This window comes from Orycteropus afer, unplaced genomic scaffold, assembly GCF_000298275.1.
Source record: "Orycteropus afer afer isolate SDZICR_OR568_19922 unplaced genomic scaffold, OryAfe1.0 scaffold00002, whole genome shotgun sequence".
NCBI classification, from domain to species: Eukaryota; Metazoa; Chordata; class Mammalia; order Tubulidentata; family Orycteropodidae; genus Orycteropus; species Orycteropus afer.
This window is the reverse complement of record NW_006921589.1, coordinates 33,206,661-33,223,847: the sequence shown is the minus strand read 5'-3', so window position 1 is coordinate 33,223,847 and position 17,187 is coordinate 33,206,661. Positions and strand designations below refer to the sequence as shown.

Genomic DNA, 17,187 nt, shown 5'->3' with positions numbered 1-17,187 from the left:
TAATATGCTACCTATCTGCAGGTTATTCAAGAAAAATTTCAATATACAAGAATACTGAAATGTTTTTCTCATCTTGAAAACAATTACTAAGTTGAAATTCAGGATTTTATTTTTCTAGCCTGGTATCTCACTTATATCATGAAGGTGATGGAACAGACTTTAACTGTTCTGAGTATCTTGATCTATTGTTCATATGCTTCCTAGGTTTGGTATATACCCTATAAACTTGCCAAGTTTTTCCTACTATCCCACCTGAATAATGTCACTGTTCCTCTTTCTTCCTCCCAAGTATGTAGCCTAAATCCAAAAGGAGAACGCTGGATTGCCACCTCCTTCCCAATCTACATCTTTTGTTAGCCATTTCAGAAACAGTAAGAGATAATCTGTCTTCTCCACTGCACTCATCGGTTCAGACACACACACACACACACACACAACAGCAAGCAGAACAGATGATCCCCATGTCTTCGAGGACTTCCACACTCTAGAACAAGCACACTCACAATCAGCTGGGGAGCGTTAAAGGCCCTCAAAAAATTAGGAATAATATCTCTAGTATAAAAGAATTCAAAGACATCCAGTTCCAAATAGTCCCTGAGCACACTGTTCATTCCAACAAGAAGTCTCCAGCGAGGTAATGAATGAAAGGCACATTTTCTCCACCTTGAGGACAGCTGCACAGTACTAACGATGGTGCACCAGACAGGCTAGTCAGAAGTCCTAATTGATGAACTTGCCCTCCCTTCCCCCATAGTCAGAAGTCCTAATTGATGAAATTGACCCCCCCTCCCCCAATTTTAAATCTTGTACACTGGAAAAATAATGTTGGATGTAAACACAACATCTGTGACTAGAGAAGTTGACAGCTGGAGTACAACAACCCTTCCACAGAAGGCTCAAGAATAAAGGATAACCTTCAAGCCTCCTCTTCTTCCTTTTCCAGGAAATCGGTCAATGTTCCACCGTCAACAGGAATTAATAAATACTCCACACCATCAGTTCCCTAAAAGATGTAAGAATACTTTAGATGGTAGTCATTCATGAGATACCCTTGAACATTTTTATTGCAAAATAAACAAATAATGGATTTGATTTACTTAATGAAGTATTTGATAAAATATAGAAGCAAATTAAGGCAAAAGGCCATACAAGCATACACACTATTTAAATACAGTGAGTTCATGTTGGACCACTTTATAGTAGAAAAGAAAAATAACATTTTTTTTTAAATAATTTTTTTTTTGTGATTTGGGTTAAAGTTTACAGAGCAAATTCACTTTCCATATAGCAGCTCACATACTCTTTGTCTCACGACATTGACTACAATTTCCCACAATGCAACAGCTCCCCTCCTACTTCCTCCTCATAGTTACCTCGTCCCTGTGTCCTTCCCTCCTTCCTGTCCCCCGAGCTGTCTCCCTGTGCATACACAGCCCTTGTATTCTCCCATGATTGATCTACTCTCCAAGGAGTGTATCTACCTATTGTAAATGTTCAGCTCATAAGCCTGTTTTGTTTGGCTGGAAGCCACAGAAGTGGGTTCAATCCTAGACTTAAAGGGCAACTAGGGGCCACAGTCTTCTCAGTGGTTCCATCAGGCTCTATGAGACCAGCAAACCTGGTCCTTTTTTAAATGATTTTGAATTTTGTTCCACATTGTTTTCCCACTCTTATCCAGGATCTCCTACTTCCAAGTGGCTGACAGTGGTAGCTGGGCACAAAAATAACACTTTCTTAAATCATGGTCTAAGTAGAGGTGAGGTAGGTAGACAGTCTTTTCTTCACTATACTTTAGGTATTTCTTCACTCTTTCACTCTCTCAAAAACCTTACACTATTGATTCATCTTTTTCTTTCAACTGGTTTCTTCCTGCCTTTTAAGTATGTTCTAATATCTTCCATATTAAATAACTGTCACTAGACTCCTTCATTCCTCTCCAGCTATTACTCTCTTTACTCTTGAAGTGTTGTCTATAAAGGCTGTCTCCATTTCCTCACTTCTCAACCAACCTGTGTCTATCCCCATTATCATATCACCAATAGAGTTTTTCCTCAGGCCACCAAGGGATTCCATATTTCCAAATCTAAGGGATATTTTCAGCTCTCTTCTTTTTGGCATCTTGGCAACATTTGACATGGCTGACCATTCCCTTTTCCTCAAAACATGTTTCTCTCTTGGATTCTGTCTGATATCATATCCTAGTTTTCTTCCTAGCTCTCTGGCTGTTTCTGTCACCTTTGCAGGCTCATCCTCTCCTTAGCTGTTAAGGCTTTGTCTAGGCTTCGTTTGTGGCCCTCTAATCTCACTATACCCACTCTCTCTAGGTAATCTCACCCATGCCTGGTTTTCGTTATAACCTAAATGAAAAACAGCACAGATTTTCCCACTGGCTCCTCATTCCTTGTTTCCAACTGCCAAGTTGACACCTCTACTTGGAAATCTCAAAGAAACCTCAAAAAGAATTAAAAAAAAAGAGTAAATCCAAAACTAAACTTATGATCTATTCTCTGTTGCCCCAAATGCTGCTGTTCCAATTTCTCATCCAATAGCCCCACATCCCTGTTTATGTAAGCCAGAAACCACTCTTGACACTTTCCTTTCCTTTGGCTCCTATATCTATCATAAATTTTTATCCATTTTGCATCCTAACTACATCTTGAATCCAACTACTTTTCTATCTTCACCCTTGTCCAAGTCACCATCATCTTACCCCAAATGATTGCAATTAACACTTTCCTCTCTGGTCTCTGTGCATTCACCTTTGCCAATCCCCATCCCATTCTGCCCCATTATATTCTACATCAGTCAGAGCACTATTTAAATGACTTTTCATTACTTTTAGAATAAAGGTTAAAATCCTTACCTTGGCCTGAAAGACCTGGTGGTACAGCCCTTACATTACTGCCTCTTCAAACTCATCTTGTGCCATTTGGCCTTCTTTTTGTTTCTTGAATGTACCATGCTCCTTTCTGCCCAAGGGTCTCTTTACATGCTATTCTGTGCCTGGAATATTCTTCCCTTACCTCTTTGACTGGTTACTTCCTAGTCTTAATTTTAAATCTCAGCTAAGTGGTCTCCTCTGACAATCCATAATGATGTCAAATCCACCTATTATATGCTCTTTCATGCCCCTTCTGATAACAGAACTTAACACAAATGTATTTTACATGAGTGTGATTATTTGACTATCATCAGTCTTTCAGTCTTTCCCATTAGAATGTAGAATGCTACATAAGAAAAGAAGTTAGGTTTTGGCTTATTGTTGCATCTTAATACTTACTGCCGTATCTCAATAAACACAGACCAAATTAATGAATGGCAGAAGAGAGGAAGGAGAGAACAGAATTAAATGATTCATAGTATCTCTCTAATGGCCTGTAACTCTTGACTAGAACTCATAAGTTTTCTGCTTTCTTTGCAGTACAGTAGTGCTATCATATCACTTTCTCAGGAACTCAAATGGTGTGCTGCCTAAGTGGATCCTTATGACCCATTATGGAACCTCAGTTTCCTACTCAGCTCTGAGTTAAAGGCATACTTGCCCGTAAGTAAATGAGATACACTATTCTTGGTAAATAATGCCGAAGTATCAGAGTCTTACCTTCTTTGTTCTTAAAAGCTTGTGGTCCCTAAATTCAGTTAACTGAGCCCGAAGTGTCAGATCACTGTTGACAAGGAATGCCTCCCGACACTGCTGGTAAAAATCTTGAAAAGAAAGTCCTGGCAAGTTCAAAAAAAGATTTGACCATAAGTCAGCATTTAAGATACAATATAGAGATAACCATATCAAAGAACATAGAAAAAGGTGCTGTAAACATGGTATGTTAGTCAATAAGTGTTGATTAAAAAAAATATGCATCTATAGAAGCAAGACTAGAGAACACTTGAGTGTTAATACGCGTAGCTTATATTTTGTAAAGACAACAAATTGGTTGAAAGTAGTCAACTGTGACTAAGTATAACTCACCCTATGGGCAGTTTTAAGCAGCATGGATAAAGCTAACTCTTAAAGAGAACTAGTAACTCATGAGAAACAATTACTAAAATGTTTGGTTAAATTAAAATATTATTTTTTACCTAAGGGGAAGAAAATCTAAGATGCCTAGCATATTAAAAATATATCACTGGTGGATACACATCCATAATTAGCTTATGAAATTTAAAAAGCAAGCTAGGTTTGTTTTCCAATGCACTATGGCAAACATCCTGTTCAGTAGTGAAATTTGTAGATCACTTATTCACTATTATGAAAAACTGCAGTTAGGTCCCAGAAAAAAAGAATTTATGGGGTGAAACAAAAGTCACACAATTTAATATAAATATTGGATACCAATGTAAGAAGGGTTATCCTGGTTATCCAGCTGATACTTTATTAGTAGCCTGAAAATCCCCCTAAGGAAAAAAGAACAAACAGGAATTCAAATCCAGAATGTTAACATTAAAAGATAACAGCCAGTTGTAAAATATACACAGGTAGTATCTACATTGTCTTGTATTCCTTTCTCCAAAGAACATTATAGCTTTGCTTATTTAAAGAGAAGCATTTTAAAAATTTCCTTTTAAGGAAAATCTAAAAGTATTTTTTTAAAACTATAGGTTTGTAGTTCTCTGTAGAAAACGTGGAATATATTAAAGAGGCCTAAAGAGAAAAGTATCAATCCATAACTCTGAGATAAATTTGGTGTTAAGATCATATTGTATATGTTATCTCAAATCCTGATGGAATGAGACAAGGTGAAATCTATAAACTTTATATATAATTTACATACTGAATACACTACTTTGTATCTTGCTTTTTTACCTACTGGTTTTTCCATGTCTTTAAAAACTCCTATCACATCATATACAACAAATTTACCATTTCTCTACTGGTTTTGGATTTTCCATTAGTTCCAATTTTAGATTATTAAAAATAACTGTATTAAATAAAACTGTACTTATTTTTTCATGTTTTATTTCTTTAGGCAAGTGTACTATATAAGTCAAATTTCTGGGTTGCAAGCAGTGTTATAAACAAACTAAAATTCCCAGGAATCCTTTGGTGTGCCAAAGTAATTTTAAACCTTTGCATTTTCATTTTTATGATAATCTAGAAAATGATCTGTAAGCAAATTTTGGATCATCTGAATGATCACCTTATAACTAAGTATGGCCACAAGACTCGAGAGCTGAATTTTAGTTAAGATTTTTGATTAATCACATTAATACCAAGTAAAGGCCACATAGTATCAGAATTTGCAAATGAAACAAAATTTCCAAGGAGTTTAATTTTAAAAAAAGTGTTAGAGGCAAGCAAAGTAGGCATTTTAGGTAGGCAAAGATAAAAGATATTTATTTGTATTAGAGCAGTCAGTGCCATATTGAAGGTTGTGAGTAGTTATACTGCATGGACCTCTATCCCTCACCTTTATACATACAGCAATTGGCAACTGTCTATTAGCAGTAGTTGTAATAGTAAAAACAGAATGAACACTTTCCCCTCTGTTCCCAATTTATCAAGAAGTTTGATTAGACACCTATATAATGCATTATTTTAAGTCCACAATGCTAATCTGATCTTCTAGTATACAAATCAGCCTTAAAGAGAAATATGCAATTTTATGTTTTTATGTATTACAGAAACATTATTATTTGAACCAATTTTGTTTTGGAGGGGTCCTTTGAGAGAGATTTGCACATTATTCAGTTTTGAGAAAATATTCGGTAAAAGGGTGGGAAATTTGAAATGAGGAATATATTTTAAAAAGCCTCTTTTATCTTTTAGGCTATGTTCATATTCAGTTTCGCCTATTATATCTTTTGCATCTAAAATTCTGTAAAATGAGATTCGATAATAATGGTCTTGAGACATAATAAAATCATTTATTAATATAATTCTGGATACATATTAAAAAACTGCCTTCCAGAAATATTTCTATCAATTTATACACCCACTGCAACATTTGAGGTCCTATATCAGCACATCCTTACTTGCCTATTTATTTTTAAAAAATCTTTACTTAAATCAATATGCAAACACTAATTGTGTTTATAATAGCATCAAAAATAGAAAAAAATCTAAGAACAAGTCTAACAAATTATGTGTAAGATCTGCATCAAAAATAGAAAAAAATCTAAGAACAAGTCTAACAAATTATGTGTAAGATCTCTATGGGGAGAAATATTATACAAAAGCTTAATAAATTACATGAGATGTACACAGATGTATTAGAAAACTCAATATTGTAAAGATATCAATTCTTTCCAATTTGATTAGTAACACCAATGTAATTCCAATAAAAATACAATTTTTTTTTTAAAGGAGAGCATGACAAGATGATTCTTTTTATGGAAATGCCAAGGGCGAAGATTAGCCAAGGCTCTTGAAAGAAATCACAGTTGGAGGACTTGTTCTACCAGAGATTGAGACTTAGTATAGGTACAGTTAAATAAACCAATGGAATAGAATAGAGGGCAGAGAAACAGCCCACACACATAAAGAAACTTGGAGTATACCACAAATATAGCTGGGGTAGGGGAGAGAAAGGAGTTACAATAAATGATGGATTAAAACCTAAATATCAAAGGTATTTTATATTTTTAATTTTTAGATAATATAGGTGAATATCTTCATGACCTGAGGTAGTGAAAGCTTTCTTAAATAAGTACTAACCAAAGAAAACACTCATGAAATGGACTACATTAAAATTTAAAACTTCCATTCATTAAATGACCCCATCAAGAGAATAAAGATAGCCATAGCCTAAGAAAGTTATATCCAACACATTAACTGACAACTACCACCCCCTGTGCAGTCAAAAATCTGTATAACTTCTGACACTGCAAAAACTTAATCACTAATAGCCTGCTGTTGACCAAAGCCTTACCAATAACATAAACAGTCGATTAAGTTTTTGCCATACAGTTACTTGATTTTCACACAAACATAAACACACGTACACAACAGGTAAGTTTATTAACTGTATGGCATGATGATTATTTACTATTCATTAAGTGGAAATGAAAGGAGCTCTGGTAGCACAGTGCCTAAGGCATCTATCTGACTGCTAGCCAGAAGGATGGTGGTTCAAACCTATCAGCCACTCCACGGAAGCAAGCCTGGGCAATCTATTTCTGTATAGATTTAGTGCCTCAGAAACCCAATGGGGATTGCTATGAGTCAGAATCAACTTGATGGCTGTGGGTTTGGTTTGGTTTTGTAAGTGGAAGTGAATCATAAGGTCTTCATCCTTGTCATCTTCATGTTGAACAGGCTGAGGAGGAGGAGGAAGAGGAAGAGGAGGAGTTGGTTGTGCTATTTCAAGGTGGCAGAGACAGAGGAGGTGGAAGGGGAGACAGGAGAGGCTGGCACACATGATGTAGCTTTACAGAAATACATAATAATTTCTGTCTGACTTTTTTTGCTTTTTCATTTCTCTAAAAATGTTTCTGTATCATACCAACCCTTCTTCCACCATTTGCTTTCATTTCAGTGCCCATTTCATAGAAGGGTCCATGTTAAAAAGAAGTCAAAAGTAGTCAGGAATTATCAAAACCCTTCTCCAGACTGTCTAATGTCAATCTGTTTTCTGGTACTGCATCTTTTACATCTTCTTCCTCATGGTCTGACACTGGTTTGGAAGCACTCATCTTCATCAAGTCATCTTCTGTTAATTCCTCTGGGGTGGTGTCTATTAGCTCTTGAATTTCTCCAAGATTCAAATCTTGAAACCCTTCAACTGACACTTTTATTTTTTTTGGCCATATTCACAATCTCTTCCATAATTTCCTTGATTGGCTTTGTTGGAAAAATAATCTGCATTTAAGTGAACCTGCACAATTCAAACCCATGTTGTTTAAAGGTCAACTATACTTGTAGTTGGGAGCTCTGGTAGCATAGTGGCTAAAGCACTTGACAGCTAACCAGAAGGCTGGCGGTTCAAACCCACCAGCCACTCCTCGGAAGGAAGGTTGGGCAATCCTACTTCCGTAGTGATACTGCCTTGGAAACCCAAGGAGGGGTTGCTATGAGTCGGGGTCGACTCGACGGCACATAACAACAACAATACTTGTAGTGGGAGCTCTGGTGGCTAGTGCCTAAGGCACTTGACTGCTAACCAGAAGGCTGGCGGTTCAAACCCACCAGCCACTCCTCGGAAGGAAGCTTGGGCAATCTACTTCTGTGGTGATACCGCCTCGGAAACCCAAGGAGGGGTCGCTAGGAGTCGTGTCCGACTTGATGGCGCAAGATAACAGCAACATACTTGTAGTAGGCAGTTTCTGACATGGCTCCCTGTGATCCTGCTTCCTGTGTCATCTTCTGCCTTGAGTATAGATTGGATTTAGTAACTTGTTTCCAACGAACAGATTATGACAAAAATATGGATGTCACTCTCGTGATTAGATTACAAGACTTTCATCTTGCTAGCACATTCTCTCTTGCCAATCGTCCCTGGTTGCTTTAATAAAGCTAGTTGCTGTTATTTTCTATGGAGAGGCCCACAAGGTAAGAAACTGAGGGAGGTCTTGTCAATATCTCATGAGGAACCAAAGTTCCAATAATTTGCAAGGAAATGAATCCTGTGAACAACTCAATGAGTTAACTAGGAAATCAATTCTTCACAGTTGGATCTTTAGATAACTGCAGATTTGGGAGAGCTTGAGCCAGCAGATTCATTTAAGCTACACAGATCTGACCCACAGAAGCTAATAATGGAATTAGCAGAAGTTAATAACTGCATAATGTTTTAAGCCATGAAGTTTTGGAGTAATTTGTTATGCAACAGTAGATAAATGTTACAGATTCAATTTTGTTCTCAAAAAAGATATGTTGAAGTCCTAATCTCCAGTACCTATGCATATGGCCTTGTTTGGAAACAGGGTCTTTGGGGAAGATACCAGTTAGCTTCACATAAGGTCATATTTGAGTAGGTTGAGTACTAATCTAGTATGACTGGTGTCCTTATAAAAGCTGAGATGAGACACAGAGACAGGGAGACTGAGGAAGGATGCTGTGTGACCCTGCATTTTGCAAGCCAAGTAAAGTATGGAGTTACCAGAAGCTAGGAGAGAGGCTGGAACAGACTCTCCTTCTAAAGCCTTAGAAGGAATCAACACAGCTGTCACCCAGATTCCCAACTCTCAGTCTCCAGAACAGGGCAATAATAAATTTGTCTTAAAGCTACCTAATTTGTGGTATTATGCTACAGCAGCCCTAGGAAGCCAAAACAATGATGAATATGATACTCCTGGAACATCAATTAAAACTAGTAAGCCATTCAATAGAAAAGCATGTAGAAAGCATAAGAATAGATACTTCACACAAAAAAAACAAACCCTTTATAGCCAAAAAACATACAAAAAAGAGCTTATTTTGCAATCTGTGAAGAGTAAATTAAAGCTATATGAAATGTTAATACCCAGCAGATTGACATGTTTAAAAAAATCAGACAATAACAAGTATGGAAACACAACAGGAATTTTTCTTTTTTTTAAATTGCTATTGTGATTTGGGTAAAAGTTTACAGAGTGAATTCATTTTCCATACAGCAGTTCATACATATTATGTTTCATGACACTGACTACAACCCCCACAATGTAACAGCTCTTTTCCCAGTTCCCCCTGAAGCTGCCTCTTCCCTGTGTCCTTCTTTTCCATGCATTCCTGCCCCCTGAGCTAACTCCTTGTGCAAATACTGCCCTTCTGTTCTCCTATGATTGATTGTTCTAAGGAATGTATAAATGTTCACCCTATATGCCTGTCCATTGCTTGGCTGGAAGCCACAGGAGTCAATTCAATTCCAGACCTGAAGGGTACCTAGAGGCCGTAGTCTCAGGGGTCTCACCAGGCTCTATCAGACCAGTAAACCTCGTCTTTTTTTATGCTTTTGAGTTTTGTTTCACATTATTGTGGCACTCTATCCAGAATCTAACAGGAATTGTCTTGTCCTTGTGTAAAAGTACAACCACCCTGGAATTATCTAGAAAAGGTGCATACGTGATCTTACAGTATAATAATTCCACTCTCAGGAATACACTTTAGATAAACTTGTACACAAAGTCACCATAAAATTATTATAATAACGTTTATAACAATTTTGTTCATTATAGTCCTAAACAAGAAACAATCTAAATGTCTACTGAGTAGAATGGATATAGTATGAATATATAATGAAATACTATTCAGAAATGAAAAATGAATGAATTCCAGGATTTGGATCAAAATCTCTGTGGCATTTACCAGTTAGCTTAGTATGGTTATGAAGATCAAATGAAAGCTACAACCACTGGTCTCTATTTGCCTGGAGCAACAGGAAGATAGTCAGGAGTAGGAGAAAGAAGAGAATGTAGGTCCAACAGCCTCCACGCACAACCACCTCTTTTGCCATGAGACCAGAAAAACTGGGTGGTGTCTGGCTCCTATTAATGAACATTTTCATCAAAGAAGCTATAGAAGAATCTTGATCAAAAGGGGAAAATACAGAACAGAATTTCATATTCTAATGGTTGCTAGACTTTCAGAAGCCTGGATAAACCCTTAAAACTCCTGCCCTCTGATAACCTTTAAATCTTAAACCAAAAATACTTCCTGAAATCTTCTTAAAACCTAAGAGTAGTTTAGCTTAACTAGTGAAGAATGTCTGCGTTGAGCACTGTACTCTTTTAAGATATCTATGTGGAATAAAAATGACAACAGCAACTTGAAAGATTACTTAAGAGCTTTAGGGGCAGTGAGTTTATGTTAATGGCAGAGGAACAACTCATAAAGAAGGGTGAGAAAGGCTGCACAACTTGAAGAATGTAATCAATGCCACCGCACTGTTTGTGTAGAATTTGTTGAACTGGTGTCTGTTATGCTGTGTATATTATTCTCAATAACTTACTGCCGTTGAGTCGGATCCAACTCATAGCGGCCCCTTCTTGGATTTCCGAGGCCGTATCCCTACGGAAGTAGATTGCCCAACCTTCCTTCTGAGGAATGGCTGGTGGGTTTGAACCGCCAGCCTTGTGGTTAGCAGTCAAGTGCCTTAGCCACTATACCACCAGAGCTCTCATTATTCTCAGTAACAACAAAAATATAATAAATTAAAAAAAACCAAAAAGCCAGATGAGCTATTTCACGTAAAGAACTCAGTGCTCAGATCATAATTATTCAATATGTAATTATAAATAACAACTCATAAAATTCAAGGAAAATCCCTGAAAATCTATTAAGAAAAAATAAAAAATACTGGTAGTCCTGCTTTGCTATTGGGCAATTTGATAGACTACTACTGAGTACTCTACCTATTGCATAATCTAGTAATGGCAACTCTTACTAGTATGATTTCTCTTAATCTCCAAACTATGTTGAGACCTTAGTATTGCTATTAAAACCTAGACCACATGTCTCAAATGTATGTAATTTTTTAAAAAAGAAAATATGGTTTCCACTCTTACCTTGCATTAGGAGTAAGGCTTCGTAAGACATGTATTAGGGAACTAAGTGGTAGTGATCCAGACTGTTTAACCAGAAGAGAATTTTCATAGGAAGTTTCTTCGGTATAGGGATTATACGTAGTAGTTTCGTACCAGAGCCAGTTATAGAGGCTTTGCTTTGCATGATCCCACACTAGAGCACATGGCCAAAAAATAAAAAAAGGAAATACAAATTATTTTCATAATATTGTTACTAGATTTCATTCTAGGAAAGAAAAGGAAAGCATTAAATGAAAAATGAATCCTGAGATTTAAAATTTTTGCTATGTCCCCATCCAAATAAATAACCCACAATCTAATTTCATTTTCAATCAACATCTGGATATTTTTTATATTGTAAATATAAACTCTATGAACTAAATTAATAAAATAAATACTGCAATATCAAAAAGAGTACAAAGAGATCAAAATAGTTTGGTTTTCTCTCCTACTCCATGTCATTTTAGGTATAAAGCACTCTTTTGGTATTTGACATTTTATTTCTAAGAATTATATTCTAAATCAGACCGAGGACACCTATCTTTTTGGCAAGTTGTATCTTTAAACATGTAGCAGAAGCAAAGTGTACTGCAAAACAGTAAAACTTTCTGAATGATGACATTAAAAAAATTAATTGTTTAAGACAGGTATCTCAAGAAAGAAACATAGTAATATTTAACTTACTGAGTGGAGCATTGAGGTGATCAATAGACGCTATAAGGTGTACGTTACGCAAAGATGACAAATGCCCAATAATTTGCTGACTCTTGTCTCCTCTCAACATTTGACTATCCAAATTGTGGATGAGCAGGAAGAGTTCTAAAGAAGAATCTGAAAGGAAACAGAATTCAATGATTATTTTCAGTGAGTATCTATGAAGTCCCCACTATACCCCATGCCTATGTATTAAAAAATACATCAAAGCAGTGTAAATACTGCTCAAACCAAACCAAACACACTGCTGTCAAGTTGATTCTGACTCATAGCACCCCTAGAGGACAGAGCAGAATTGCCCCATAAGGTTTCCAAGGATGTAAATCTTTACGGAAGCAGATTGCCTTATTTTCCTCCCCGAGAGCAGCTGGTGGGTTAGAACCTCCGCCCTTCTGGTTAGCAGCCAAATGCCTTTCCCTCTAGGCCGCCATGTTGTTGTTGTTGTTGTTATGTGCCGTCGAGTCAAACCCGACTCATAACGACCCCTCCTTGGGTTTCCAAGGCAGTATCACTACGGAAGTATGATTGCCCAACCTTCCTTCCGAGGAGTGGCTGGTGGGTTTGAACCGCCAGCCGTCTGGTTAGCAGGCAAGTGTCTTAGCCACTATGCTACCAGAGCTCCTCTAGGCTGCCATAGCACCTTTAATACTGCTTGTTTGTTGTTGTTATGTGTCGTCTAGTCAGACTCGACTCATAGAGACCCCTGCTTGGATTTCCGAGGCAGTATCACTACGGAAGTAGATTGCTCCATCTTCCTTCCGAGGAGTGGCTGATGGGTTTGAACCCCCAGCCTTCTGGTTAGCAGTCAAGTGCCTTAGGCACTATGCTACCAGAGCTTCTTTAATACTGCTTAGGGGTATATAATTTATTCGGGAAGATATGTGAAACATTCATACAAAAGGCTAAGAATTAAAGTCTTGGAAAAAAAAATTCAGGGAAATCAGTAGGAACTGGAGTGGTGAGACTTAACTGGAATGGTTAATACATGATCAGACCCTAGAAAGCACAGGTTTTTGCCATTGATTTTTTACTTGACCCCATGTGGTATAAACTAGAACTTCTCCATAGGGTTTTCTTAGCTATAATCTTTATGGAAGATTTCATCTGTGGTGCTACCGGGTAGGAAAACACAGTTTTTAATAAGGCATAGGGAAAAGGAGAACTTTTAGCCAAGATGCATATAATAGATTGAAGATGAATCTGTGCACGTTGCACTGCAAGATGGAGTGTGGAGGTGCAGGTGAGGGGCACAAAAAAAACCCTCCCAAAACAAAAACCAGTCTATTAACTAAAGCATTTTCATTAAGCATTAAGAGATTATATTTTTAAAAAATAAAAGGATTACTGCAAAAGCCAAGGGACACAAAATAAAATTAGGAAATTACTCAAGGTATCAAGAAGGTCAAGGAAGTAAAACATACACATCTATGAAGGAAGAATTTTGAGGATGGAGCTATCAACACCATTAAATACAGCATGGATCAGATTAACAACAATGAAACCAAGATCAATAGGTTTGGTAGAAGGAAATTACAGCATATAGTTCCAGTAGCACAGAAGCAATAAATTAAGAAAGAAATGGGTTAATAAAAAAAAAATAAAAAATAAAAAAAATGGAAGGTACCACATGATTTTGAAAACTCTGAAATCATATAGAAATACAAAATAAAATAAACTAGAAGGGCATCAGAATCAAGTACACTTTTTTCTTAAGATGATAAAAGATCTATGCATGTTTAAAAGTCAAACATATCGATAAGTCTCTTAGAAGTTGGTAAGAAATAGGACTCCTGGTACCTATGATTGAGAACAGGCCTTCTGAAGAGCATAAACTCTCCCACAGGGGTAGAGGGGACAAAAGAGAGTACAGTGACAAAGATTCTGAGATGATACATTTTGAAAATGCAGGGTCCTCAGATTTTAGAAGGTAACTACAGTAAAAAATATTTTTAAAAGTACATATTTTCAGTGACTTAGACACCTACTTTAATGAGCATATGAACACTGCTAAGCTGCACCACAAGCATCTGTGGTTAAGAGATAAAAAGTATTATTCTACCCATGGGAGAATATATTAACACTGAATATTAAAATGGAGGTTGAGAACTAAAAAGTACCCAGAAAAATAATTCAAAATTATTGCAGGGGCAAAATATTACATCAATTGATTTTCAATTAACTAGTATGGTTGAAAAAACTGAAAACAAACTAAACAGATTTGTTTATCTTGTGATAAACCAGCCAGTGGTTCACTACAGGCCTATATATCCAATGAACAAGAATATATATATTTTTCATAAGGCATATCATAGCCTTCTTTTGCTTAATTAAGATCACTAGCAACACTTCAGCATTATACTGGGGGTCATTTTATACAGTGAAATCACACTTAAACCAAACTCACTGCCATCAAGTCAATTCTGAATTATAGAGTCTCCCACTGGGTTTCTGAGGCTGTAAATCTTTATGGAATAGATTGCCCCATCTTACTTCTGCAGAGTAGCTGGTGGGTTTAAACTGCTGACTTTCTGGTTAGCAGACAAATGCCTTATTCACTATGGCACCAGAGTTCCTTAATCACACTTAGTGGCATTAAAAAGACCACAAGAAGAACCTTTGTTTGTAGTACAAGAGGAGAAACAAGGCAGAAAGTGATGCCTTGTTTGATCTCAGGTCGGAATGTATGCATCAGGTGAACTCAAACTGTCGCCCCACTGCACATGTCTGCAAATGACTGTGTAAGTGCCAGGAATTTTGATTCTGAGGTTACAAATTAATTTTAGCAAGTAGGCAAATTAACAAATATAAAATCCATGAATAATGAGCATCAACTATATTTGTTTTCTAATGTGTAGAGTTCCTATAAGAATGTATATTGTCTATGACTATAAAGGACTGTAGATAAAATGGGCATAAGAAGCTTGAAAAGAAGAAATTCAGCATAGAAAAAATTTTCAGCTAGGAAGTAGGGGGAAGAGAAAACTTCAGAATGTACAGAATATTGATGAGATAAATAAAAGTGCTATGTAAATTTATCATTCTAAACAAAATTATCCATAAAATCAGTTAAGCATAGCATTATCAATTACTCCTTTTAATTCATAAGCAATAATTAAATGAACAATTGGTAGAACCTGAATAAGTTTATTTCTAATTTTCTGATTATTACCATAACCAAAACATTCACTTAAAAGAATAACAAAGAATATGTCTTTTTTTCCATTCCATAGATTTTGAGTTTGTGTCATTATCCTAGAGTAATTTTATTTACTCAGAACAGAGAAATAAGAATGTTTTCTAAAACTATTAAATAACTAAAGAATATAAAAATGTCAGACAAAGATGTATCAATCAAGTAGAGGTACTCCACACTCGTCAACATTTACAAATTATTCTGAAATAAGAGGCATTTGGCTATACAAATTTAAGGCTGTGGAAATAACTCTTTTTGCTAAGTTCACAGAAATATTTCATAGAAAAAGGCAAGACAAATTATTTTAGAGGATTCTAAATCAATAACTATTAAAGTTATTAAAATAATCATTTCTGTGTACACAAATCATTAACTTCATCCAAAACGACATGAAACATCTACTTCACGTTACCTTCTTTAAATTTGTTTATTATCCAGTTAAGCTGATCCAGTACACTGCGGAAAGTACCCTCATAATCCAGGACTTCTTCTGTTATAGAATTCAGGACCTATATTACAAAAGTACAAGAGGTACCATATCAATTAGAACATTTTGTTATATAGAATAAATAACACACAGAGCAAATCAACACTTACTATGAGTTAAAAATTAATTTGAATTTCCCGACCAAGTTTTAAAATTTTTTTTACAATTTTAATGGAACTTTAGTTGCTCTTGTGTTAGATGCCGTCGTATCATCTCTGACTCATAGATACCCTATGTACAACTGAACAAAACACAGCCTGGTCCTGTGCCAGCCTCACGATCCTTGTTATACTTGAGCCCATGTCAATCCATCTTGTTGAGTGCCTACCCCTTTTTCGTTGACCCTCCACTTTACCAAGCATGATATCCCTTCTCCAGAGGATGGTCCCTTCTGACAACACGACCAAAGTAGATGAGATGAAGTCTGGCTATTCTTGCTTCCAAGGAGCATTCCAGCTACACTTCTCCCAAGATAGATTTGTTAGTTCTTTTAGCAGTTCACGTACTTTCAGCATTCTTCACCAACACAACTCAAAAGCATCAACTCTTCTTCAGTCTTCCTTATTGTCCAGCTCTCACATGCATATGAAGCGAATGAAAATACCAGAGCTTGGTTAGGTGCACCTTAGTCTTTAAGGAGACATCTTTGCTCTTCAGCACTTGAAAGAGGTCTTCTGCAGCAGATTGCTCAATGCAATATGTCATCTGATGTCTTGCCTGCTGCTTCCATTGGTGGTGATTGTAGAACCAAGTAATATGAAGTCTTTGACAACTTCACTCTTTTCTCCATTTATCGTGATGCTGCTTGTTGGTCCAGTTGTGAGGATTTTTGTTTTCTTTATATTGAGATGTAATCTATACTGCAGACTGTAGTCTTTAATCTTTATCAGTAAGTGCTTCAAGTCATCCTCACTTTCAGCAAGCAAAGTTGTGTTGTCTGCGTATTACAGATTGTTAATAAGCCTTCCTCCAATCCTGATGCCTCATTCTTCATATAGTCCAGCTTCTCAGATTATTTACTCAGCATACAGGCTGAATAAGTATGGTGAAAGGATATAACCCTAATGCACTCCCTTCTTGATTTTAAGCCATTTTAAGAACAAGCCTTCTTGTTCTGTTTCAACAGGTACAGGTTCTGTGTACAGGTTCCTCATGAGCACAATTAAGTGTTCTGGAATTCCCATTCTTCTCAAAGTTATCCATAATTTGTTATGATCCACACAATCAAATGCTTTTGCATAATCAATAAAACACAAGTAAACATCTTTCTGGAATTCTTTGCTTTCAGCCAAGATCCATCTGACATCAGCAATGATCTCCCTCATTCCATGTCCTCTTCTGAATCCAGCTTGCATTT

The 17,187-nt window shown here is 36.5% G+C and overlaps 1 protein-coding gene across 1 annotated transcript in view; it reads right to left on the bottom strand.

The window, feature by feature from the left end:
• Nucleotides 1-916: 916 nt before the first annotated feature.
• ORC2 (origin recognition complex subunit 2) overlaps nucleotides 917-17,187 on the bottom strand; it is a 48,568-nt gene continuing 32,297 nt past the window's right edge. The window contains exons 11-16 of the mRNA XM_007935225.2: nucleotides 15,756-15,852; nucleotides 12,121-12,267; nucleotides 11,419-11,590; nucleotides 4,331-4,392; nucleotides 3,602-3,720; nucleotides 917-1,003 (exon numbers count right to left, since the gene is read on the bottom strand). Of these exons, the coding sequence (XP_007933416.1) occupies nucleotides 917-1,003; nucleotides 3,602-3,720; nucleotides 4,331-4,392; nucleotides 11,419-11,590; nucleotides 12,121-12,267; nucleotides 15,756-15,852 (684 nt within the window). The remainder of the gene's footprint in view (nucleotides 1,004-3,601; nucleotides 3,721-4,330; nucleotides 4,393-11,418; nucleotides 11,591-12,120; nucleotides 12,268-15,755; nucleotides 15,853-17,187) is intronic.